The 25,161-nt window shown below is 44.0% G+C and overlaps 3 protein-coding genes across 4 annotated transcripts; 2 read left to right on the top strand and 1 right to left on the bottom strand.

The window, feature by feature from the left end:
* The first annotated feature begins 3,642 nt into the window (after positions 1-3,642).
* Positions 3,643-13,690, top strand: fermt1 (FERM domain containing kindlin 1). The gene is made up of 15 exons (XM_083688569.1): positions 3,643-3,754; positions 5,608-5,766; positions 6,677-6,910; positions 7,134-7,271; positions 8,261-8,447; positions 8,804-8,906; positions 9,114-9,221; positions 10,446-10,577; positions 10,776-10,825; positions 11,393-11,517; positions 11,647-11,753; positions 11,945-12,169; positions 12,257-12,381; positions 12,534-12,675; positions 12,882-13,690. Exons 2-15 carry the CDS (start codon positions 5,616-5,618, stop codon positions 13,053-13,055), a joined length of 2,001 nt encoding a protein of 666 aa, XP_083544695.1. The 5' UTR covers positions 3,643-3,754; positions 5,608-5,615; the 3' UTR covers positions 13,056-13,690.
* A 325-nt stretch (positions 13,691-14,015) lies between these two features.
* trmt6 (tRNA methyltransferase 6 non-catalytic subunit) lies at positions 14,016-19,584 on the top strand. 2 transcript variants are annotated; one of them, XM_083688522.1, is made up of 13 exons: positions 14,016-14,299; positions 14,821-14,951; positions 15,246-15,355; positions 15,586-15,677; positions 15,909-15,992; positions 16,277-16,401; positions 16,635-16,805; positions 17,039-17,223; positions 17,327-17,412; positions 18,270-18,372; positions 18,559-18,645; positions 18,890-19,068; positions 19,189-19,584. In XM_083688522.1, the coding sequence occupies exons 1-12, from the start codon at positions 14,187-14,189 to the stop codon at positions 19,049-19,051; spliced, it is 1,449 nt and encodes a 482-aa protein (XP_083544648.1). In that variant the 5' UTR covers positions 14,016-14,186; the 3' UTR covers positions 19,052-19,068; positions 19,189-19,584. The 2 variants fall into 2 exon arrangements, with proteins under 2 accessions (XP_083544648.1, XP_083544647.1); XM_083688521.1 differs by having other exon boundaries at positions 18,890-19,584.
* A 387-nt stretch (positions 19,585-19,971) lies between these two features.
* chgb (chromogranin B) lies at positions 19,972-24,789 on the bottom strand (the record flags this gene model as incomplete). The annotated part of the gene is made up of 6 exons (XM_083689342.1): positions 19,972-20,055; positions 21,399-21,512; positions 21,690-21,843; positions 21,985-23,311; positions 24,116-24,187; positions 24,744-24,789. The coding sequence occupies 6 exons, from the start codon at positions 24,787-24,789 to the stop codon at positions 19,972-19,974; spliced, it is 1,797 nt and encodes a 598-aa protein (XP_083545468.1).
* Positions 24,790-25,161: the final 372 nt, after the last annotated feature.

Here is a 25,161-nt window from a genome sequence, read left to right as displayed (position 1 = left end):
TCTGGGCTGTAAGAGGATGAAATACTGCCGGTGACAGGTAAAGCGATACTCTGTAATGGAAGTTGTTTTACAGTAGCCACTTTTCAAAAAGACGTGCAATATTTAAACATGTGATATCCCGTTCCAAACCACCGCTCCATGGCACTCGGCCTCCAGACTGGATGTGAGAGTTGTCCGGGCCTCACCGGTCTGACAGGGTGTATTTATGGCTATCTGACCTGACACTATGAAAAGTTTTATTTCTATCAGATGTTTCCATGCGAGGAGAAGGAGTAAAGGAAGGGATATCGGACTTGGCCGTTTCAGACGGAAAGTTAAGATCTACGGGTGAACAGAGAGATAATTGAAAATGCATGCCCCTCGCTGTCTATTTCTTTCACACTTTTTTCAAAACACTTTTTTTTGTGTTCTTAACATTTTTATAGCGCAGACCTCAGCACGGTAACATTTTTATAAGCTTAGATGGAAACATCCACAACCGAAGACGTGGGTCGCCTTTTTAACGAAGCACCTATGGTTCCACCCATATAAATAAACAATTAATTTTAGAAATAGAGGAGTCTTTATGCAGGGCATATACTGCAGTGCATGGACTGGACCGTCTATTTGAAGGACTGTCTGTCACACTGATGTAAATACAGGGACTTTTATCAACATATAGAGCATATATTTAGTCAATCATTCTGCTGTAAGACAGAGATCCTCTCTTGGCCATCACAGCTGGGTTTGTTTAAGACTTTCCAAGACTGTATTTTCACATATTCTGCTATTCTATTTTGAAAAACTGTATGTGTATCACTGTCTAATTTGACCTTGGATTTTGGTTTGGATATATGAGGTCATTTTATCAATGAAGAGAGAGAGAGAGAGAGAGAGAGAGAGAGAGAGAGAGAGAGAGAGAGAGAGAGAGACAGATTGACTGACAGACCATGAAAGAGAGCAAGATAGATAGAGAGAGAGAGAGAGAGAGAGAGAGAGAGGGAGGGAGGGAGGAAGGGAAGCCCGAGTGCCTCAGTAGGCCAGAGGGCAGTTTAGATTTGCTCAGGTGTTCCCCTGAGCCCAGAGCTGTCAGGGACCTCTTCCCCCAGTGCAGTTTCTCAGGCTCCCAGCCCCACAGCCCCTCAGCCCCATCCCTAGAGCCTGGTCACTGGATAAGACCGGTGGTTGTGTTGGGCTGTGAAAGGTGGGAGAGTCGGAGGGGATGTGGGGGCTGAGGTGAGGGGGAAGTGGGGGTTGAGGTGAGCAGTGGTTTGTAACGTTATAAAAACATGGCCTTTGAACAGTGTTTACCTCTGGGCCTGTATTAAGTCATGAATCTGAGGCCTACACTGACACGTCAAAGCCGGTGAGGTAAGTCAGTTTCTTGTTGCATTCATTACTCCCCCTCCCCTAAAACGAAAAACCCCAAAGCGTGGGGCTCGGCGGCATGAATGGGGCATTGTGATGCGTCTCCGTCACGCCGGTGAATGTTTTCACTTCCATTTGATCCGTCGGCGAGGCTGCTAATTGGGTAAGCGTGTTCCCAGGTCACCAAGAGGTTTCTCCTTCCATAAATACAGAGAGGGCTTCTACAGATGTTGTTTCCCACCAGCTTCCAAGTAGGTTCAGACGAGCTTTAGGCAGTATATGTAATTTATTGTGTCTAAGACTGCCGTCCAAGTTTTTTCTCCTCTTCCCTCCAAAGGCTCCAGCACATTTTATCTTTCTTCAGTCATTCTCTGTTATAGAACTGAGCTGATAGCTGTCTTGTCTGTAAGCCTATGTTGGCTATGGCTATGTTGCCTTTTAAGCCACAGGTGTCATGAAGACATGGACTCGGCCTTACTTCGAGTGCACTCCCTCATGTCCAGGCCTGGCAGGTTGTGATGATGTTATTTTCCATGTTACTATCCACCAATGACACAATTTATGAGACTGTGGGTTGGTTTGTTTGTTTTTGTCATGGAATTTACATCCCCTCTCCTGCTAAGGGACGGAACAGGGACTCAGGACTAGTTCATATGCCAGCAGTAAAGTCTCAGCTGGAGGAGTATAGAGCCAGCCTCGCATTGCAAAATGTGTTTAGTTCACACACTCTTATGTCTCTTCCTTTCCCTGTCTGTCTACTGACTGTGTGTGTGTGTGTGTGTGTGTGTGTGTGTGTGTGTGTGTGTGTGTGTGTGTGTGTGTGTGTGCATGCGTCTGTGTAAAACAGACATCAAGTTGTTGCAAACAGTAGCCCCATAATTCAAATTGTTCAGACGAGTCTTGAACTTGCGACCTCTGACTTGCCAACACATGTGACCGTCTCCTCAAATACCCGATGTAAACCAGCTATGCTATCGAAAAGCTAGCAATTTGACATCATGGGTAGGGGTATTTGAAGTTTTTTATCATCTCAACTCGGTTACACTCACCCCTCTAAACTCACAACACCACAGCCAGCCCAGCTGTCGAGCTGCGCCCAACTGCGTATCCGGGTCACGGCACCAATGAAGCAGACGTCAAGTTGTTTCAAACGGTAGCCCTGCAATTCAAGTTGCTCCGACCGAGTCTCGAACTTGACCTGCCAACACACGTGACCATCTCCTCAAATAGACCAGCTACGCAATTTGACAGCGCGGGTGGGGGTATTTCAATTTGAGGAGTGAGTTTTTTACCATCTCAACTCGGTTACATGTGCACACGGGTGTTGAGAAAAGCAGAGGTACAGTACATTTGAAATCTGACAGAGATACAAAATGTAGCTGCTTCTCAGTTCTGCTGGCAACCAAATTGGTCTGATATGGTCTGCATGCAGCTTCAAGAGCAATGACAGACTGTTCATGTGCCCTTAGCTCCTTACTGATGACTGTGGTCTAATGACGCCACCATGTGGCAGAAATAGAGAACTGACAAGCTCCTCGACTGTGGTAAGGACGCAGTGTGACTCACTTTGACCATGTGATATACACAACAAAATGCACACACATGCACACACACACACACACACACACACACACACGCATGCACGCACGCACACACACACACACACACACACACACACACACACACACACATTACATTCAAAGCAAAAGGTATCTATTAATCATCGATAGGAACAGTTCAAGACATTGAAGCATCAACCCAATTTGTGATTATTCAATTGTATGAGCTGACATTGACCCAAGGCAATGATTTCATTCAAAACAGACCTGAACTCATATCATCAGTATTGGATAATAATACAGTAGTTCCCCCACCATGCAGCATCCTGAGGATGGCAGGCTTGACCAACCTCTCTCTGCAGTGTGTATTCTCATGAATGAACGACTTCCCAAAAGACATAACTCAGGGAACAGACTTCCTGTGTAATCATGTAATATGATGTATTATTATTATTCAGTGCGTTAATTTCCTCATAACCCTTCAAAAGAACGGGTGACATATGACACATTACAACCCTTTTACATCACAGGATGTATGGATGACGGTGTACTGTAGGGATGGTGCGCTGACTCATCAGTGATAACAGAGAAGTTAAATACTGTGTGGGCCTACCTGCTCCGCTCAAACCTATTCCAAACTTTATGGTGAAGGGGTAGAAGTTAACAAACATATTAAATTCCGATACGAAGATGGTAATTGAATGACTATGCACTAGTAGTTACTGTGTATTGAGAACGTGAACTACTTCCTTACCTGAGTGAACAGGGCGGGTTCTATTCGATCAGCAACTGGGCTCTCCACTGGGAGAAGAAAATCAGGGAAGGATTATCGTTAAGACTATATCAAGGTGAGTTTCAAATTATAACTGTCAATATGTTTGACATTTGGTTACAGCTTACTAAACATCCATTTCGCCAGCCCTTTTAACTGGTTTCAAAATGTATTTTTCAAGCGGTTTCAAATTGAATTTAGTTGAATCAACCGTTTACCTGTTTCATAGGCATTGAACACGTTCGATTTTTCGAAAGATTTGTATTTGGGTTTTAGTCTTCTCCATGTCCTTTAACCTGAGGTTAGAGGGCGACTGTTCACCTGAGAGATATGTTCGATTCGCGATAGCCTTGTGTCCGTTCAATCGCTGTTAGTACGTTGAACCACTTTAGGCTGAACTAGGCCTTCGGGTTTGAAATGCAGTTGTCCTATTTGCATTTCATCTAAATCTAAATTAATATATTTGTCAGTATACCCATAATTTTCTTAGTCATAGTAGAAAGGAACATGTAACATGTTGAATAGAAATTATTCACCATATACGACGTAGGCTATGTAAAAAAACAGCATGATCTGTATTAATTCTCTGGGCTTTGTAGTGGTGATGCCCACCATACAGTCTAATGTATATCCTTTCCTCTCGGAATGTTTAAAAATGTACAACTGTACACACTTTTCACTGATTCGTACCACTCATGTACTACATGTAGCATACTCTCTTTGCTAAGGTTTCTATTGTAGTTTTCCCTTGTAGAAACCCTAATATTCCAAGGCAAACAATCTTATCATCACGTTTTGTTCTTTTATTTTGGTTCCATGTTTTGTTTTGGTTATGTATTGCTTATTGATGCCTGCTGCATAATATTCGGTGGGGGTGTGACAGTAGTTGCAGATTGTATTTGACAAGCTCAAACTTCAACGGAACGCTGCAGCTATGGATTGAGAGAGGACAGTAGACTCTGTGCAGCTTGATCTTGATATCTAAAGATTTTTCTGATCAATATTGTAGCACCCAAGAGTAAAAGTAAAAGTTTTGCAACTTCTCAAAACTGGTTCATTAAATAACATATTCTAGACCACATGCTGTAGCTTTACCGACCCTGCTTCAGGTATTCCTATTATTTAGAGATACCATCGGACAGGTATTTCTATAGCCTCAGGCCACAGAATCTGACTCTCCAATAGAGCGTCTCAGGAGGGTGCTATTGTTCTCCTTGTGTGTGTGTGTGTGTGTGTGTGTGTGTGTGTGTGTGTGTGTGTGTGTGTGTGTGTGTGTGTGTGTCATTGTTGACTGTGGTAGAGCTGAGATGAAGGGAGCTTTGGGTCGTGCAGTTGTTTTGCATGGTGTCTCCTGCACTAGATGCGTGTCCCTGCTCGTCACACATTCCACCCCTCTCTGTCTCCTCTCCTCCCCCTCTACCTGTAGTACTCTCTCTATGTCTTGCTTGTCATCCTTCTCTCTCTCTTTCTCTCTCCTTATTTTGCTATTTTCCTTCTATCTCTAGTTGTCCAGGAACTGTATTTCACACTCTCTGCCCCCCCCCCCCCCCCAGTCTCTCTCTCTCTCTGTTCAAAACTCTAATTAGAGAGGTGATTTCCTGTCTCAGACCAGCTGTGTTTGTTTACTGTTTGCAGCCTCACCTCTGCCATAAGCCCAACTGTTACAGCTCATGCACCCATAGGTGATGATTGATATTTGATTCATGAATGTAGCAGCTCAGAGATTGGCCTCTGATGATCTTCTCATCAGTCACTCAATGTTCAGATGGAAACCACAGGTCCTATTCTCAGCCAGAGCTGTACTAGAACAACGCAGCAGGATGGGCTACTCTCACAGAAGTACAGGATAGATGAAAGCAGTAGGCTCTATGGTAGAAGTATACTACCCTAACTAACCCCCCCCCCCCCTCTCTCACTCTCTCTCTCCAGGCAGGGCCATGATCACAGCAGCGGAGTATGGGAACACATCGTGGGAACTGTCTGTCCAGGTGGACCAAAGAGATGGAGACGAGTCCATGAAGTTCAAACTAAGAGTGAAGGGAGACCTGCACATCGGAGGACTCATGCTCAAACTGGTGGAGAAGATCAGTAAGTGTGTGTGTGTGTGTGTGTGTGTGTGTGTGTGTGTGTGTGTGTGTGTGTGTGTGTGTGTGTGTGTGTGTGTGTGTGTGTACAGATACTGTCTCTATCTCCCTCTCTCCTTCCCTTTCTCTCCTCCCCCTCCGTCTCTCTCCCTCTCTTTCAAGCATGGTGCTGGGAGGGGCACACCCTTGTTTGCCATGCATTCTTCTACATTGCAGTGGCATTGTTTTCCCACAATGCTTTGGTACCACCTCCACAGGGGCTGAAGTTCAGCACTTATCTGATACTCAGTCACTATGGAGGGAAGTCCCCAGGGGAAGACCACATGGAAATGCCTTTGGCCTCTTGTCTTTCCCAGACTAAACTAGGTGTGCTGTGTTTATGAGCTACAGTAGAGTTAGATACATGACTGTACAATACATGACTAACTGACCTGTCATCAGGCTGGACTGACATTGGTCTGGGTTTAGCCAAGCATACTATAACAGGATGTCATACCTAGACATCAAGCCACACCCCTCTGCTCCCTGTGGGTGGTACTGTAGGCAAGTCTGCCACATGTGGTTGGTTGGGAGTGAACTGGTGGGCAGTGCAGTAGCAGTACAGTAAGGCCTGAACATGCCGCAGGCTGGAGTTGCCAAATGGAACACTTGAAATACTTGCGATACGTGCTCAGATAAAGGTCGCTTTATTATTCTACACCTGTGTGTATGATAGTGACCTGTGTGTATGGCTTAACAACACAGACATAAAGTGGTCTATGTTTCACAGAAACAGGGAAAGATCATTGTAGTTTATTAAAACAGTGTTGAATGTACAGTCAACCACAAACATTGATCCTGCGGGGTGAACTATCCCTTTAAATCAAATGATAGTGTTGGTCGTTATCCCCCCCTTCTCTCTCCTTGTCTTCCAGAGGCCCCCCAGGACTGGTCAGACCATGCCCTGTGGTGGGAGCAGAGGAGCTGCTGGCTGCTGAAGACCCACTGGACGTTGGACAAGTACGGGGTCCAGGCTGATGCTGACCTGCGCTACACACCCCAGCACAAGCCCCTGTGTATACAGCTGCCCAACATGAAGACCATCAAACTGACCGTCAGCTACTCTTCTGTGGTCTTCAAGGCTGTCACTGAGATCTGCAGAGTACTCAGTGAGTATGCTGACCTGTTCTGCTTTGAGACAGGGAGGGGGTGCTCCTCTCAATGTTGTTGTTTTTGTTGTTGTTGTTGTTGTAATTTCAGTCAGTCAATCAATCTGTATTACAATACACATTACAAAACAGACTTCAGTGTACAGAGAATATTTTATTTTCTGTTGTTACATGTGTGGTCCTCATGTTTCTTCATGATCCCATGATGCTCTTCTCATTGCAGACATCAGGAGACCGGAGGAGCTGTCTCTGATAAAGCCACCAGACGACGGGTCCAAGAAGAAGAAGAAGAAAGAGAAGAACCTGGCGTTGGACGACGTTTTAGACATGGACACCCTTGGTGGAAGTTCAGGGGGCACAGGTAAGAAACACCACTCTATAACCATGTTAATAAGCATGTTATAAGCACAGTCATATTATATAAGGATGTTAATCGTGCATTATACGCATGTTATTAATGGATTATTAGAATTTGATAATGTTAGTAATCACTTTAATCTTGTGTTATGAGTTTAAGTTAATCTCTTTCTGTTTCTGTTTTATACATATTTCACAAAGTTAGCCGGTAGTATATGCTAAGTTACAATCCAGGTTATGAAGGATTTTGTTCATCTCTATGGCAACGCATGGAGTTTTAAAACCTCTGGCTAGCTCAAAGTGGAACACTTGTGACTTTTATGAGTCACCCTCCCAGAAGAAGCTCACATGGCTCTGTGGACTTCTGAAACAATCAAAGAAGTAATACATAACTCTACATAAATCTGCTGCTGAAGATCTGAAAGAATACTGCTGTCGTGGCAGAGATCTGAAAGAATAGCACAGTACGCTGCCATGTTTGCCAGGCTTTCGTATCTCTCTCTCTCTCTCTGTCTCTCTCTCTTGCTCTCTCTTTCATGGTCTTTCAGTTAATCTGTCTCTCTCTCTCTCTCTCTCTGTCTCTCTCTCTGTGTCTCTCTCTCTCTCTCTCTCTCTCTCTCTCTCGCTCTCTCTCTCCACACCAACTCATTAAAACCACCCCTCATAAGATTGTATGGTCAAAATAGTTCTTTCTTAGGTACTTTTCTGAGCATTCTAGAGAACCTTTCACTCTCTATTGTATGAGGCCTCTCTCCTCTGCATGCCCTGTAAATTATAAAGTCTTCAGTTTCATTAGTCTTTTGCAATTCTTCCCCATGCTTTTCAAAGGATTGTATTGAGTGCGGTTTCTTTTGTGTCATTCTTTTAATTTTACCTCCCACCCTTTAAAACAAGAGGACTAATGTGTTACCATCTCTTCACCTGAAGTGAATTGTGGATTTTTTTGTGGAATAGCCCTTTAAATCTTCCATCTGCTCCACCTCATCCCTCCAGGCAGCCCCCTATACAGTAGAACCATGACCGCAACCTACGACCCAGAGAACGGGACGCCAGCCTCTGCCACCAGCCTGTGGTTTGGGGACAACCCCCTGTCTTCGAGCCAGCCCAACCTGCCCCCTGCAGAGCTGGCCAAGATGTACCAGCAGCTCACCATGGTGGACAAAGCCATCATCAATGCAGGGTAAGGAGCCATCATCAACACTGACTGTTGATTGCTGTGCAATTCTCTACTGCCTCAGGGCAGACATGTTCTTTTACATAATCATTAACATGATGCTCTGAGGTTTTGGTTGTTAACATTGACCCGGACCTACAGTATAGATATACAAATACACAGACCTACTGTATAGATATACAACGTTTGATCAACTCAGTTTTCAAACCATGTTGGCACCCAAAGTACTAAAACATTACACTCAGAAGGCACATTAGAATGCTAATTGTTTAGGTACACTTGGGGCCAAAATGTAGGATGGCTCTGCATTTACCCCTGGATCTAAAAGTGTGACTGTGATTTGTGGCTGCTGTGATTGACAGGTGGCTGGACTCGTCACGCTCTCTGATGGAGCAGGGTATTCAGGATGATGACAGGCTGCAGCTACGATTCAAATACCACTGCTTCTTTGATCTTAACCCAAAGGTAAGGAGCCTGCCTGCCTGTTACCATTGTTAGAGATCCTATTACACAGAAGGTTTTCGATGCTGATGACATTGACTGACATCCCTGCTGAATTGGGAGCTCATTATTGTCAAGTATGATGGATTAAAGTGAGGTTGTGTGTGTGTGTGTGTGTGTGTGTGTGTGTGTGTGTGTGTGTGTGTGTGTGTGTGTGTGTGTGTGTTGCAGTACGATGCTGTGAGGATAACTCAGCTGTATGAGCAGGCTCGCTGGGCTATCCTGCTGGAGGAGATTGACTGTACAGAGGAGGAGATGCTCATGTTCGCCTCCTTACAGGTAACGTTTTCCAACCTCACCTGTCTATTGTACACCTTTAACCAACCTCACCTGTCTATTGTACACCTTTAACCAACCTCACCTGTCTATTGTACACCTTTAACCAACCTCACCTGTCTATTGTACACCTTTAACCAACCTCACCTGTCTATTGTACACCTTTCCCCACGACACATGCTAAATACAACCCTCAACCCAGTGCCCCAACCACTCCATCTCCCATTTCACTTAATATTGGACACTTGTAATTGAATTGGTTTGTAGATTGTATTTGTTTGTAGGTTGACACAGCAAAAACTGTTGTATTCCATGCGTATGATTGATGATATCAATCCTACTGTAGCTATCCGCCTGATTTTAAAATGTGATACTAAACTCATGTATTAAAATGTGCCAATAAAGACTGCAGAAACTTGATTTAAATAAACCAGCTGTAATAAATAGCTCTGAGCTATATATTTTCTCATGGGTAAATTGGTATTATAGTGTGTGTGTGTGTGTGTGTGTGTGTGTGTGTGTGTGTGTGTGTGTGTGTGTGTGTGTGTGTGTGTGTGTGTGTGTGTGTGTGTGTGTGCCTGTGCGTGTGTGTGTGTGTGTGGCTGGCGGCTCAGACTATTATCCTGCTGGGAGAACCGGTTTATCCCATTCCCAGGGGAGGCGTGTTGGTACAAGAGAATCCCACGGGAGAGGAGGAGGGAGTAGGAGGGAGAGAGAGAGAGAGGGAGTAGGAGGGAGAGAAAGGGGGGGAAAGAGGCAGTCTGGTTACCAGCTTGAGCTTTTCTGGTGCAAGAAAAAATGCCAAAACAACAATAACATTTAAGGAAAAATCTTCTCTCAAAATGATCTATTCTTCAGCTCTTTGCTCTTCCAACTTAGACTAGAACCCTGAACAGATTTCTAAAAGCTGTTGTGAGATTTCACAATGATTGTGAAATCACTGAGACTTTTGTACTCGGATACACTCTTACTCCCAGGCTATCAGAGGATCGTATAACAGCGTCTCTCTGCCTCATAAAACAGTTGCACCATAATATGGCATCATCAAGTGTAAATTAAAGTCAGGTTCATACCTGCCATTTACATAGCTAAAAGCTTTCACAGTGGCTTTTTAGTCATGTAAAGTTCTTCATATCCAATTTTTAGTGTGAAAGGTGGCTTAATATTTTCAGTATGATACACTACCTATCAGACAGTGATGATTATTATGTGTTTCTGTTGTTTCAGTATCACATATGCAAATTGACCATGTCGACTGAACCATTGGACTACTCCGATGAACCGGAGATCGATGAAGTAGACGCTGCACTATCCAACCTGGAGGTGACACTTGAAGGAGCAAACACAGACAGAATTCTGGTAAGTGTAGTTCAAATAACTGTTTGTAGGAACCCTAATCCTTTGTTTGCCACAGTTTCAGAGCCATGGGAGAACACCTGTTTTTTTTTAAGCAGGGATTGATGTATGTACTGTAGGCTTCTCGAATTGCATGTCTTAACATGATGATGTCACTGAAAGTCACAGGATAATTGACCCTTCTCTTGTTCCCTCCCCCAGGAAGACATCACAGACATTCCTAAGCTGGCGGACTCCCTGAAGCTGTTCAGGTAACTCCTGATGACCACCACACACAGCACATACAACTATCATACTGTCTCTGCTGCACAACCAGGGTGCGTCTCAATAGTCTAGCGTGGTTCCCTTTCCTGGTCTCTTCTATTGTATCTGCACTGATATGAAAAGACTGTATAGATTAAACCAACAGTGAGGGATGCTCACCAGGTGTTGTATGGGTGGGACTGGTGGGAGAAGACTTGTAGAGGATGCCACTTCCAAACTATTGAGATATAGCCAACCACAGAAGTAGAAAATCTGTGTCGCTAAGGGTCACAGCGCCCCCTGTCTGTTGCTCTCTAACACTGCAGCAATCACTGATTGGTGAAAGATTTCAGATTTTACACTCCTGCAGTTAATTACCGGTACCATATGGATGCATCGTAGACAGAGACCTTCCATGATGAGTACTAGAAGCATAATGCCATTTCAAATAAAAGGTTGAACTCTATATTCTGCCTCAAGTCCATTATGTAGATCACCCAGACCGACAGTGTGACAATTGTGAGGACACAACATTTGTCTTCACAGAGCGTTTTTTGTTTTGTTTCTCACATCAGGCCTAAACGACTAACGCTGAGGCCGTATAAGGAGTACTGGTTCGTGTTTAAGGACACCACCATTTCCTACTACAAGAACAAGGAAGCTGACTCTGGAGAGCCCATAGAACAGTTCCATCTGAGAGGTGAGCGCTACACTCTCCGAGCTCATCTATTTCTTTACACGAGGAAACATTACAGTGACAAGACATGTAGAAAGCAAGTCTCTTGCAGTCTTTCCTAATACCACTGTGGATTTCCTGGTCACATGACAGGCTGTGAGGTCGTCCCTGATGTCAACGTGACGGATAAGAAGTTTGGCATCAAGCTCCTGCTCCCAGTGGCTGACGGGATGAACGAGGTGTACATCCGCTGTGACAACGTGAGTTATACCTCCCATGTCTCTTTTCCTCTCCCCCCTTAAATATACAGGTGTCCATATGATTGATGATCAGTCATTGCTGTGATTAATGATCAGTCTAGCATCTTGGCTAGTTATTTGTGGTACCACTTTCCCCATGTAATCGCTCTATAATATTTGTCCTTTCTCTTCTGATGCTCCTGGGAATAAAGGAGACACAATACGCCAAGTGGAAGGCTGCCTGTATCCTGGCCTCCAAGGGGAAGACGATGGCATATAGTTCCTACAGGTCAGAGGTCAGGAACATCCAGTCCTTCCTGCAGATGAAGAGTCTGGCGCCCCCTTCTGGCCAGGCGGCCCCAGACCTCGACACCATGGAGATGAATGCAGAGTGCTTTGTGTCCCCTCGATACGTCAAGAAGTACAAGAACAAGCAGGTGTGTGTATACTGTAATAACTAGATATATGGTACACTATATTAAAGCTACACAATGACTGAACCATTCCCTACTGGTTGTGTCCAGCTGACAGCTCGTATCCTGGAGGCCCATCAGAACATCGGCCGGCTCTCCCTCAATGAGGCTAAGATGCGCTTCATCCAGGCCTGGCAGTCACTGCCTGAGTTTGGCATCAAGTACTACATTGTCAGGTATTTAGCTACATATCACACATACTTAAATTCTAGAGACCACGACAAGTACAGTACTAACTGAATTTCAAACTTAACACAAGGCCCTCCAAAGCTGGCATGTGAGACAATGATAACGTTTCCCTGTGCCTGTGCATGTGTGTGCATTACAGATTCAGAGGGAGCAAGAAGGATGAGCTACTGGGCATCTCCTACAACCGTCTGATCCGTATTGACATGTCAACGGGGCTACCTGTCACCACATGGAGGTTCGCCAACATGAAACAGTGGAATGTCAACTGGGAGATCAGACAGGTGAATACACACGAGCTACTCTTGTTCCACTGTTCCGCCCCTACCAGAGGGTTGGACAATCATAGCACACAATGTAATCCTTAGATAAAGTCATATGTTGTCCAAGTTGAGAATATCTTTAGGGACATATTTTGCCCCATTTAGTGTTGATAAGTTGTCTATTTGATGGAGGTAAGGTAATCATCCACCTGTTTTCATGTTTCCAGGTGGCCATAGAGTTTGACCAGAACGTATCGATAGCCTTCTCTTGTGTGAGCTGTGACTGTAAGGTGGTCCATGAGTACATCGGAGGCTACATCTTCCTCTCCACACGATCCAAAGACCAGAACCAGACTCTGGACGAGGAACTGTTCCACAAACTAACAGGGGGGCAGGAATGAATGTCTGCGGCGTCAGCTTCATTTAGTGCCCCCCCTCATACCTTGGGATCTTACAATACAAGACTATTCATGCAGTCCAAAATTCATGACATTGAATTTCCATAAGAGAGCAGTGATTTCATTATCAATGTCACGTTGTATTGTAAATGTCGAGAAAAACATATGTCTGACTGTGTCTCACAACAATATCACCCCTTGAACAAAGGGTGGACAATCTCTGCCCTTGAAAGCCTTTGTCTGATGATGATTGCTACATGAACTGAACTCTGAACTGAAGTGGTCACCAGCTTCTCCTGGTTTGTGATGATGAAAACCAGCAGGCTCGTCACTGTAGTTGACAGTGATTTGGACGGCTTCATCCGAACCACATTCTGTTGCTGAAAGACCAAGATAACAGTTTTCTTGAGACATTGAATTCAATTGTGTATCTTTACAATCATTTGAAAAGGTTGTTCGGTTCTGTATTTTTATACATTTAATAGCGTTTTTATTTAGTTTTACAGTATGATGTTTTTGCAAGTTTAGGCCTACAAGTCCAACAGAATTGCAAAAAACTACTGGTGGTGGGTTCATTATCATACAGAGACATTTGTTTACACAGAAAACACTAGCTTTTCCAATCACTGGCTCCACTGAACCACAAATAAATCTGATAAATACTGTTTTTGGTGTATTGTTGTCATTGATAAAAGATCAAAGATAAATAGTGATTTGGCTACAGATGACTGCAGGCTGTGTTGTAAGGTTGTAACACAGGTTTGTCCATTGAAAATGGGAAATGTTTGGCAGAATCGACATTGTTCAATAAACTGCATACCATAGTTCCTTGTAATACACACACACACACACACACACACACACACACACACACACACACATATACATACATACATACATACATCCTCTACTCATCTACTTTCTGCGCCATCTGTGATCGACTAATAGACCTGCTACGGAAATAGCTACTACAACTGCACGCAAGTTAGCACGTGGGAGTATAGATAGCTGATTATCTTTCTATTGTATTACTACATCGTGCCTTTTCATTATTAAAAACGAAAATTCTAGTAGTTTAAGAGTAGCGTTACATTGTCAGCTGGTTTTCAAGCCAGCAAACCACCTTTATTAGCTATGGCGGACAATGCGAATGGAGATGATGACTCCTCGTACAGAGTCAAAGAGGGAGACTTCATTGTATTAAAACGAGGAGATATCTACAAAGCTGTGCAAATTCATAAGAAAAAGTGAGTACGCTTCACTACTGTTAATCAAGCATATCACCGGCAACGTAGTTTGTTTGCCTGTGGTGACATTAGCAGCTAGTAAGGTCTATCTAGCATGTACTGCTGCTCTACTAGCTAGCTGCTGCTGTGGATTGTTGGATGCTCAGTCAGTGCTACCAAAACATTTTGCCCAAGCCATGGTTAGCCAGCAGAATGTCATGATGCAAGCACATAGCTGATCCAGGTCTAGGTGACATCTAACTGGGAGACCCTCAACCAGGCTGATCTTCCCTGATAGACACATACATCAAGGTAGCTAGCTAACCAAGCCTGACTGAGGAGGGTCTCCTGACCAGGTGACAAGACCTCTTGTCCTTATATCAAAAGCCTATCTGGTTGAGTTAATGTCTTGACTGTAGAAGAAGTGTTTGTCTGTTGCCACATTAAATAATGTGTCTTGGTTGTTGGACTTTCCTAATGATATATTGGGACATGTTTGTGGAGGTGATGATCTAGTAATGTCTTCATCACTCCAACTCCAGGAAGATGGTCTTTGAGAAGCAGTGGTTCTTCTTGGACAATGCTATAGGGGAGTTGTACGGGACCTCGTTTGAGGTTGTCCCGGGTGGGATGCTACAGCCACGGAAACCTAAGCTGGTTGAGAGCTCTGCAGGTACAGTACACTTTACTTACCACATCTCATCCTAATCATAACAGTATGAATGAGACTGCTCTGTGATATTGACAAGCCCTTCTAGTCTCTTCCGGTGTAGTGTACCTACTTATGTTTATCAAATCATCCAGTTTGATGTGATGGTTTATGTTCATGGTATTTTAGAGGCACACTAACCAACATTGAGAATGGGATGCATTACAGTACATTGTTTAGGGTAAAGTGGCTCAGATGTTGAAGTGTACAGTAGGTCCTGTGTCTAGTAGTATGTCTTTGTTCTGTACCTCTCTCCAGATGCCAAAGAGGCAGGGACAGACAACAGGAACATTTTGGACGACGGGAAATCACAGAAACTCACCAGAGACGACATTGAGACGCTCAAAGAGAAGGGTCTGAAGGGACAGGTAGTGTACATGAACAGGCACAGCACATGCATGGCTTAGCTGAAAGGGTTGCACAAAATGATAAAGGAATTATTATGGCAGTATTGCTTTATTTGTCTGAAATGAAATGCCACACCATTGTAAAACCATAATGTGAATGAAGCTAGGTTATAAATGTGTTGTCGAACCCTTGTCACTGTATGTTGAAGATGCCTTACAGACTACTCACCCACTTCCTTTCCTCTACACAGGAAATCGTTCAGCATCTGATAGATAATAGCACTACGTTCAGGGATAAGACTGAGTTTGCACAGGAGAAATACATCAAGAAGAAGAAGAAAAAGTGAGTCAAAGAAAGAAGTCCTGATTTCAGTCTGGATATATGGACCCAGATTAAATCGTATTCATCCTGGACTAGAAAGCAGCTATGTGCAGTACAGAGTCTTTATTGCTTTTTAGTTCAGGCTCAATCTGGGTCTGTTAAACAGCCCCTTGCATGTATAGAATCCATATGGAGGTCAGAATATGACGAGGAGAAGGCATTGTGTGTTTCTAATGGCTTGTGTTCCCACAGGTATGAGAGCAGTTTGACAGTTCTGAGACCCTCCTGTCGTATCCTGGCTTTGATGTACCATGGCAGAGAACCGGGGAAAATATGGTGAGCTAACCAGACAGACAGCTACTAGCTTCAACACTGTAGTGATGCCATGACAGCGAAATTATAACATTTCGGCTCAATCCCATTGTCTGTGCATCCCAATTGTCCTTTATCCCATTGTGTCCCTGCCTCCCAATTGTCCATCCTTTTCCCTGAAGTGTACGCTTGTCCACTCCCCTACACAGATTTAAAATCATAGGATTGGCGTAAGTGTTGTGCGTGCGTGCGTGCGTGTGTGTGTGTGTGTATGAGAAGCTTGTTCTAACCCCCGTCCTGTGTTCCAGTCACCTGCGGTACGACACCCTGGCCCAGATGTTGACTCTGGGGAATATCCATGCTGGTAGTAAGGTGCTGGTGTTTGAGACCTGCGCTGGCCTGGTGCTGGGTGCCGTCATGGAGAGGATGGGAGGTACTGAATGTTTACTACTCTGTGTCGTGTTTATTTCTTGTTAGCACCCGACCTGTAAGTTTTAACCATCGATTTGCATTCTCTCCTCGTGCCCACTGTCCATATCCAGTAGTAGCTGAGCAGTCTGCACATACTTTAACATTGTGCCGATCTGAATTAAGCCCAGCTTTTCTTTCCATCCCTTCAGTATTCACCATGATTGCGATGTGTTTCTTCCCCATGTTCTATCCCAGGCTATGGTTCAGTGGTACAAATGTACCCAGGAGGGGGTCCTACCCGGGCAGGAGTGGATAGCTTTGGCTTCCCAGCCCACTTCCACGATACGCTCCATGAGTTCCCCATCTGTCACGTAAACGCTCTGCTGGCGGGGAACCTTAATACGGAGGCCAGAGTCCCCAACACTGGTAGGGTGGGTGGGGGCGGTGATGGAAATCTTTTACAATTGAATCACTATAACTGTTATTATTTTGATTGGGTTTTATTATGACTTCATCAAGCAGTAAACCTTTCAGCTCTAGGCCTACAGCATCACCTTGCAAAGTGTCTGCTATGGTGGCTAGCTGCTAATAATGTGGATGGAGACACATTTGTGAAATGAAAAACGCTGTCGGCGTCATATTTCTCATGCCAACCCTAGATGCTGGGCAGGCCAATGGAAGCAAGCAGGAGGAGCAGGCCGACCCGGCCCAGACGGACCCAGTGCAGGAGGGCAGTCCTGAGTCCCAGAGCATGGAGACCAGTACCAGTACCAGTACCAGTACCAGTACCACTACAGACCCCACTGAAGAGGAGAAGGAGATGGAGAAACGCAAAGAGATCAGAGTATGTCAACACTGTTACTGATCATATGAGATGCTGCTACTTCACACTCCCACCAAGGTGCATGAATTAAATAACAAGTGTGTGGTTTATTATTGATTGACAGGCCCAGGAGAAGAAGGTAAAGATGGAGGAGAGGAGGAAGAAACTAGCAGCTGCAGCGGCGGTGCTTGAGGGGAAGAACGCAGACGGGTTAGTCTCTAATTACTCTCTCTTTTGTCTTCTTCATCATTCTCTCTCTAATCTCTCCTTCGTTGCTCTCTCCTCATTACACATAATCTGTCCTCCTCCAACCGACTCTCCCTTTTCTCTATTATCACTCTCTTCCCATCAGTCTTGTTTTTTTGTTTATCTCTTCTTTCATCATCACACTCCCCTTCTTCATCCCTTACCTCTCCTCCTTTCTCCCTCACCACTCTGTGCTGATGCAGCATACATCTGGTTCATAAACGACAAATAAGCAGTAATAAACCTGAAGTAAACAGTCCCTTGTAATCCCTATACGGTACTAATATCTCACCTAACCATGTGTGTTGAGCATTGAAAAACACCCATCCATTGTATTCTCCTGCAGCCACGTTTGCGTTGTCTTGTCCAAAAGCGTCTGAATGTACTCAGGCATGTCCATGTCAGCGTCTCAAGGTGAACTTTAAAACATTGCTCAGCAGTTCTTTTCATACTTGTTATTTCGACAATTCAAAATGATTGATGGGCTCCGCGTACAGGAGTTGTCATCTCCTCCTGTGTGTGTGTTGATCTGCTTGTTCATGAAGCACTCTTCAAGTGACCTCTAACAGCACAACCCCACCCCCCATATCTGACCAAACTACACCCTCAGTGATAAATCAATCCCTAGCCACAAACCATAGACATCCTATACTAGATGTCTGAGGATTGTCATCGGTGTAAGCAGCAAGCAATATGATAACAACTGTCTTAACAGGCTACAGTACATGGCAATTGCAGCATATTGCTTGCTTACACTATGGGTAGAGGCTGTAGGTGTATTTCAGACAATTGTTGGTCATCTCTCTGCTTGTCCTCCCCAGGTTGGTCATAGCCAGTCGGTTCCACCCGTTGCCAGTTCTAATGGGCCTGATCAAGTTCCTGGCCCCCTCTCGACCTTTTGTCGTGTACAGCCAGTATAAAGAGGTAAGCTCAGCTTATTGCTCTACTCCATTGGATGACCCCCCCCCCCCCCCCCCCGTCACTGTCAAGGAGTTATTACACCTATCATGTTCATACTGGTGGTAACCTTTTATTGTGCTCTTGTTATTAAAACTCTCTCTCTCTCTTTCTCTCTCTCCCTCTCTCTGTCTGTCTTTCTCTCTCTCTCAGCCTCTGATTGAATGCTACTCAAAGCTCCGGGAACTAGGTGGTGCTGTCAGCCTCAGACTCACTGACTCCTGGATCAGACATTACCAGGTGAGTCATGCACTCAACTTGGATGGCATTCAGTTATCTTCCCCGAAGATATTAACAGCAAAATGACCCTTCCAAATGTCTTGCTCTAAAAAAAACGTCCTCATGTATAGCATCTAGCATAGCATATAGTATCCCTATGTAAGCATATGTTTTGTAGGGAGTGACTACTTTTTATTTTATTTTATTTTTTATAAATGCTTCCTCTTCCAAACCCTCTTCTTCTCTCTCTGTTTGGTTTCTGTAGGTATTGCCTAACAGGACACACCCTTTACTGCTGATGAGCGGGGGCGGGGGTTACCTCCTCAGTGGGATAACAGTTGCCACAGACACCCCAAGAGCAACAGGCTCGCAAAAAGCAGAGGAGCCGGCGCCAAAGAGACAAAAACTGGCAGAGACCGAAGGATAAAACACTACAAACCTCAGGTTTAATGTTGCCTCCTTCTCTTGTCTCCTTCTCTTGTCTCCTTTCCTTCTGCATCGATGTGAGAATAAATACCTGATAGGCATTCACCCTGTTGCTTTCACCTGTCCATCTTTCAGCAGAGTTGAGTTGAAGGAGGGGAGATGAGCAGAGTAAGCCAGAGTAAGATTTAACTGCTCTTCTGTGGCCAGTACAGAAGAAGAAATATCTGTCTCTGTCCTCTTGAGACATGTTAAAAAGAAACAAGGCTATTTCTCTGCCCTGCTGCTCTTGGAGGCTTCAAGCTCTGAGTATGCAGTGGAGCGATGTTTTTGTTTTTATTTTATGATTCTTTTTAGCACTAAGTGCCATGTAGTAAATGAGCCATGTGTCATTGCAGCCTCACACAAAGCATTGCAACTGTGTATGAACATTTAAATAAAACACAGTGCTAAAACAACACTGTTCATTTTGTATTTGACTGTCCATGTGATTATGTGCTCTCTCTATTAATGTTTCTGAACAATAAAACACCCTGAGAGATATGTTTTGGTTTGGTCCCAGAAAACTTCATTTTATTAAATGCAGATTGATGAAACAAACAGTCAAGAAAAACACAAACAACCATTCAAAAGTTGGAACTGTTTGGCAAAGCATACTTGAAATTCATAGAAATCTTTTTAACGAATCAGCAAAGCATTGATTTAGTAATATCTATAAACGTCAAGACATTTCCCATGCTGATTCTTTTGATAACATCAAAATGTCACAGATACAAAGGTTAACACAACAGAATCAGTAGCAAGGCTTTGATATTAATTTTTTTGTCTTTTAGTAAACAAGGCAAGCACACAGAGATGGTAGCTGTAGATGAGTTGGTGTCCACCACTCGTGTCCCTGTGTCTGTCTGTCTGTCTACCTCTGTCTCATTCACTCCTGTTCACATGCATCTTCTCAGCGATCTGCTGAAGCTCAATGTCCATCGCTGCAAGGTTCTCCAGCTCTTTCTCCTGAAACACACACGCAGACACACATACAGTAGACTATTGGGTTAAGTTCAGTTACAAAATCATTCTAGACTGTGAACCAAGTATGGTTCATTAAATACCTGCCACCCGATGCCTGCAATGTTTTCAGTTCCCCTCCAGTATTGTAAAATGTGAGATCCCTGGATTCTTGTTTATTAGCCAAAACTTTGCCTGGAAATGAGTTCTGGATTAAGGAGGGTCAATTGGTATTCACACTCAAAGTCATAAATACTGTACATGTTTCTGTATGAATGGCTCTGTTCCCACTGCTCTGCTCCCAGTTGGAGGATGCAGCAGTGTAGTGCTGTCAAGATGAAGAATAATAAGTCTGCACCACCAGCACCAGCACCAGCACCAGCACCCCCCCTTCTCCCTCTCCCCATTGTTCTTCACTGCTCCAAAGCATATTGAATGATGGGGAGTTCTTCACGGGCAACAGCACCATTCTCTATAATAGGGGTATTTTGACACTTAGGGTCGCTCAGGGAGGATATAATTACGAGGGTTTTGGTGCAATCACTGCAGTGGGTAAAAAAAAAAAAAAAAAACGAGGAGGAGGCAAGCGGAGAAAAAGAGAGAGAGAGAGATTTATAGAGCGATAGAGAATCACACTGTGCTTATAGAGACTGTACATCATAGCCTGTGCTTTTATTGCTCAGATGAATACCACACAGCGGACCGTTTGGAACAGGGTCGCTGTCTTTCTCTTGTTTACACCTGCTTAGACCCTTTCAAACTGACGAGTTCCAACGAACAACGTGTTACGTCTGAATGTATTCTTTGCATTATTCATTTGCTTACTGCGCACCTCGAACTAGAACATGCTCGCAGGGGGCATCTTTCTGCATGCATTTGCACAGATGGTCTCGTTGGTTCCACAGGCTCAAATTGAGTCCCACTTTCTCTGTCTGAGCCAGAGCTCCTAGAATATATATATATATATATATATATATATATATATATATATATATATATATATATGGCTTTGGTATGCCCCCATAACAAGCAATTAAATGGGCAATATTGGAACCATATGTTATTTTCATGCCGTTGAAATAATCATTTGGATATTTAATAGGTTACTCACTTAGTCACTTATAGTCATAGTGAAATTACGCTTGATTATCCAAATAGAGTTGTGGCTTAATAAGTATGTGGCTTTTACTGTTTACCTCTCTACTTTAGCATCATTTGTATGAGCATCATGTGAGCATAATACAGTGGATATTCTATACTGTAGGTGAAAGCGCCACGTTTCCTCGTCTCTCGATGACAGACTCAGCTCAGCACACTCAGGTTATTGTCTGTGTTTGTGTAAATGTTACCTCCTCTGGGGTCAGTGGTCTCTGATGTAGTCTACTCTTCTTCACCCCCTCTGGCTCCACCTGGCTGGCCAGCTGGTTCCTCTTATAGCTCAGCAGCTTGGCCAGTTCCTCCAGCTTCATTAACATTATAAATCATGTCAATTTTGATACAAAACACATTCAAAATATCAATATACACTTTAGAATCTAAATAAACCATAGGCTAAGCTTCCAATGTTATTGCAGATGATATACTGTATCATAATGAAGGCTGTAATGCCTAAAAGTGAAAAATAAACATAATTTATAAACCTTGTGTGAGGGGGTTGTGTGTTGCCCCTCTAGGCTTCTCTTCCACCAGGCAGGGTGGTAGTAGCCTCTGTACGCCCAGGGTGAACGCTTGTCATACGCCTCCTCCTTGCCAAGGAGGTGTCTCTCCACCTCACTCCTCTTCTCCTCCAGGTACCTGTCAAACAAAACCTGTTAAAATGTCTCTATTCTACCGAATCATTTTCAGTGTTTATTTTACAGATCCTTTAACTCCCTGAAAAATAGTGACAATGGAGTCTGATAGGGTTATCCTGGACAGATAGAATTAGTTGGATACCTCAGAGCCTCCTGCCTCTCTCTCTCCTCTTCTTCATCTCTGAACCTCTTCTCCTCCTCCTCCATGTGGTCTTCCTGAAGATGTCTCTTTTCTTCTTCATACTCATTTGGCACACTCCTTCGTTCCTCCTCTTCCTCCTCTGAGGAACCTCCAGTGCGTTTCTGGTGTTTTTTCTTGTGGTGATATCGGTGGGTGGGCTTCCAGATTCTCTTCTCTCTCTCATCTTCTTCCTCCTCTTCTTCCTCTTTCTCATGTCTCTTCTCCTTCTCCTCATCCAGGCCCCAGGACTCTTGGCTGCGTTCATTGTCTGGCTCTTCCCTCTGTTCCTCTGAAGGCTCTTCATCACGTTTCTGGTGTTTTATCTTGTGGTGGTATCTGTGTGTTGGCTTCCAGATTCTCTTCTCTCTCTCCTCACTCTCCCCCTCATCCTCTGATCTCTTTTCCTTCTCTTCATCTAGACCCCAGGACTCCTGGCTGCGTTCTTCTGATTCTCCTTCACTGCGTTTGTGTGCTTGGTGTTTTATCTTGTGGTGATATCTATGTGTCGGCTTCCAGATTCTTTTCTCTCTCTCCTCCTCCTCCTCCTCCTCCTCTTCTGACTCTTCTGATCTCTTTTCATGGGAAGTTGCCTCCTCAGATTCCTCATCTGATGATTCACCATCTCGTTTCTGGTGTTTCTTTTTGTGGTGATATCTATGTGTGGGTTTCCAGATTCTCTTCTCTCTGTCTTCCTCCTCCTCTTCTTCCTCTTTCTCATGTCTCTTCTCCTTCTCCTCGTCCAGGCCCCAAGACTCTTGGCTGCGTTCATTGTCCGGCTCTTCCCTCTGTTCCTCTGAAGGCTCTTCATCACGTTTCTGGTGTTTTATCTTGTGGTGGTATCTGTGTGTTGGCTTCCAGATTCTCTTCTCTCTCTCCTCACTCTCCTCCTCATCCTCTGATCTCTTTTCCTTATCTTCATCTAGGCCCCAGGACTCCTGGCTGCGTTCGTTGTCTGCCTCCTCCTCCGAGGGCTCCTCATCTCGTTTCTGGTGTTTCTTCTTATGGTGATAACGATGCGTGGGCTTCCATCTCTTCTCTCTGTCTTCCTCTTTCTCCTCCTCCTCCTCTTTCTCATGTCTTTTCTCCTTCCCCTCATCCAGGTCCCATGACTCCTGACTACGTTCATCCTCTGGGTTCTCTCGTTTTTCCTCCACGGACTTCAGGAGCGCCTCGATGTCTTTCACGTCCGTCCGCCGGACCTCAGGCTCCTCCTCATGCCCTTTGACCTCCTCTTCGTGTGTCATAACCTCCTCATCAATTCTCTTCTCCAGAGGAGCATGTTTGGAGCCTGAGGAAGAAGAGAGGATAAGAAGGAAGACTCAATGGCTCTGAGAACTCTGGCTTTTGTTCTAGCCCTGCATTTAAACAAACACATCATTTGCATCTACTAATTAAATACTCATCCAGATCTGTGTTACTCAAAGGCCCAGGACCTGAGTTTGTGACTGCTGCTCAATTGGCATTCAACAGTGCATTCATGGAGAAAGACCATTAACGTCTGTGATGTTGGCTTCAACCTCATTATAGGAGAATTCCATAAATAAAATGCAGTGCTATGCTAATCTGGGTTGCTCTTTTCATACAAGCAACTGGTTGCTGTGAGCTTGATATTTCCTCAACAGAACCATGCTGGGTCTCTCTGACCTGAGTGAGAGATCTGAGCACTGTCAACACCAACTAGCTATGTCCCCGAATCAACATGAATATGAATTTCAATAGTGGCAATAACCACTAATCTCCATAACATTATAGAACAGGAACAATTGCTGGCACTAATTAATCATTAACCATTGCTTTCACTGTACATTATATATTTTCTGATCAAAATGAGGGAGAGAAGGCAAGGAGAGGAAGTCAATTTTGACTTCTACTCATAAACAAGAACACTATTGACAAGTATTGGTTCAGCAATATTATACCACCAACAATCATTATTAGGGAATGCCGGTTTGACTTGAATGCAGGTTTATACTTTGTATATGTTTACAAATAGTATTATAGAATGGGCATTCCTTATCATCAACAGTGCAACTGAGGACAATCCAAACTGTTGCAACAAACAACTATGCTAATACACATTTAAACGACTTGCCTGCTTTGAGAATGTCTTTGCATTCCTGATCTAGTGGGTGAGAGTCTGGTTTGGTGAGAGCCTTGGACAGGACTTCAACCAAACACCGTGTTACCTGAAAAGACATAACCTTGCATGAGCCTCTGACGATGATAGTTAATTTTCGGATAACTGAAATGTATTCTAGACGTGTTCACATGGTGATCAAATGAAGAGCAATGTTTCCTACCACATCTTCTCTCTGTCGATCTTTCCCGATTGGAAGTGCTAGATGTTCTGTAAATTAAAAGAGCATGTTTTGCTGTTGAACGGGTAGGGATTTGATCTAAAATGCGTCAGTTTCTGAAAAATATAGGAAAGCGTTCTACCTTGTAAAAAACATGTCTAAAGCCAATTGAAACCTCAAGATTCATTTTCTTCAAATTGTTTTGTAAAAAATAAATAAGAAATGTTTGAGGTAGCCTAGAGAAGTAACTATGAAGATGTATCTTTCTTCTTTCTTGCTTATTTTCTTAAAAAGAAAACAACACAATTCCTACTGCACGCAAAATTTACTGCATGCAGCGCACGATACACAGCTGCTATCCATGGTGCTGAAATGTGCTGAGTCCACGCACCTTGAAACAAACAGAGAGTACTAATAGCTTACCTGCAAAGAAGGATGCAACCACGGCAATAACAAACACAAGTTTCATCATGGCAGAATGAGATTACCTCCTGAAAAATGTTATCAAAAAGAGAAAGCAACTTCACATCCTAACTGAAAACACCGCTAAACCAACTCCGGTTCCTTTGTGGGTGTAGGAGCTCGCGTCTTGGGCGAGCTGCGCTTCTTGGACGCTTCAGCTCTGAACTGGAGGGGGGAGGCACTCGAGATAAAGAGCGGGCTAGAAGAGGCGTAGGTGGAATATGGGCTGCACACTAGATGACACTTGCGTCATTAGAACCTTAGAAAGTTACACGATCGAGATAGACAGCTTTCATTCAATAGAGCTTGTGCAAAGTGGAAGGCTATTTATGGTGGGTTGAATGCAACGAATGGGGAGACAACTATGTATATGATGATA

Source organism: Argentina silus (assembly GCF_951799395.1).
Source record: "Argentina silus genome assembly, chromosome: 17".
NCBI lineage: Eukaryota > Metazoa > Chordata > Actinopteri > Argentiniformes > Argentinidae > Argentina > Argentina silus.
The sequence above is the reverse complement of the archived record's forward strand: the minus strand, read 5'-3'. Positions and strand labels throughout refer to the sequence as shown.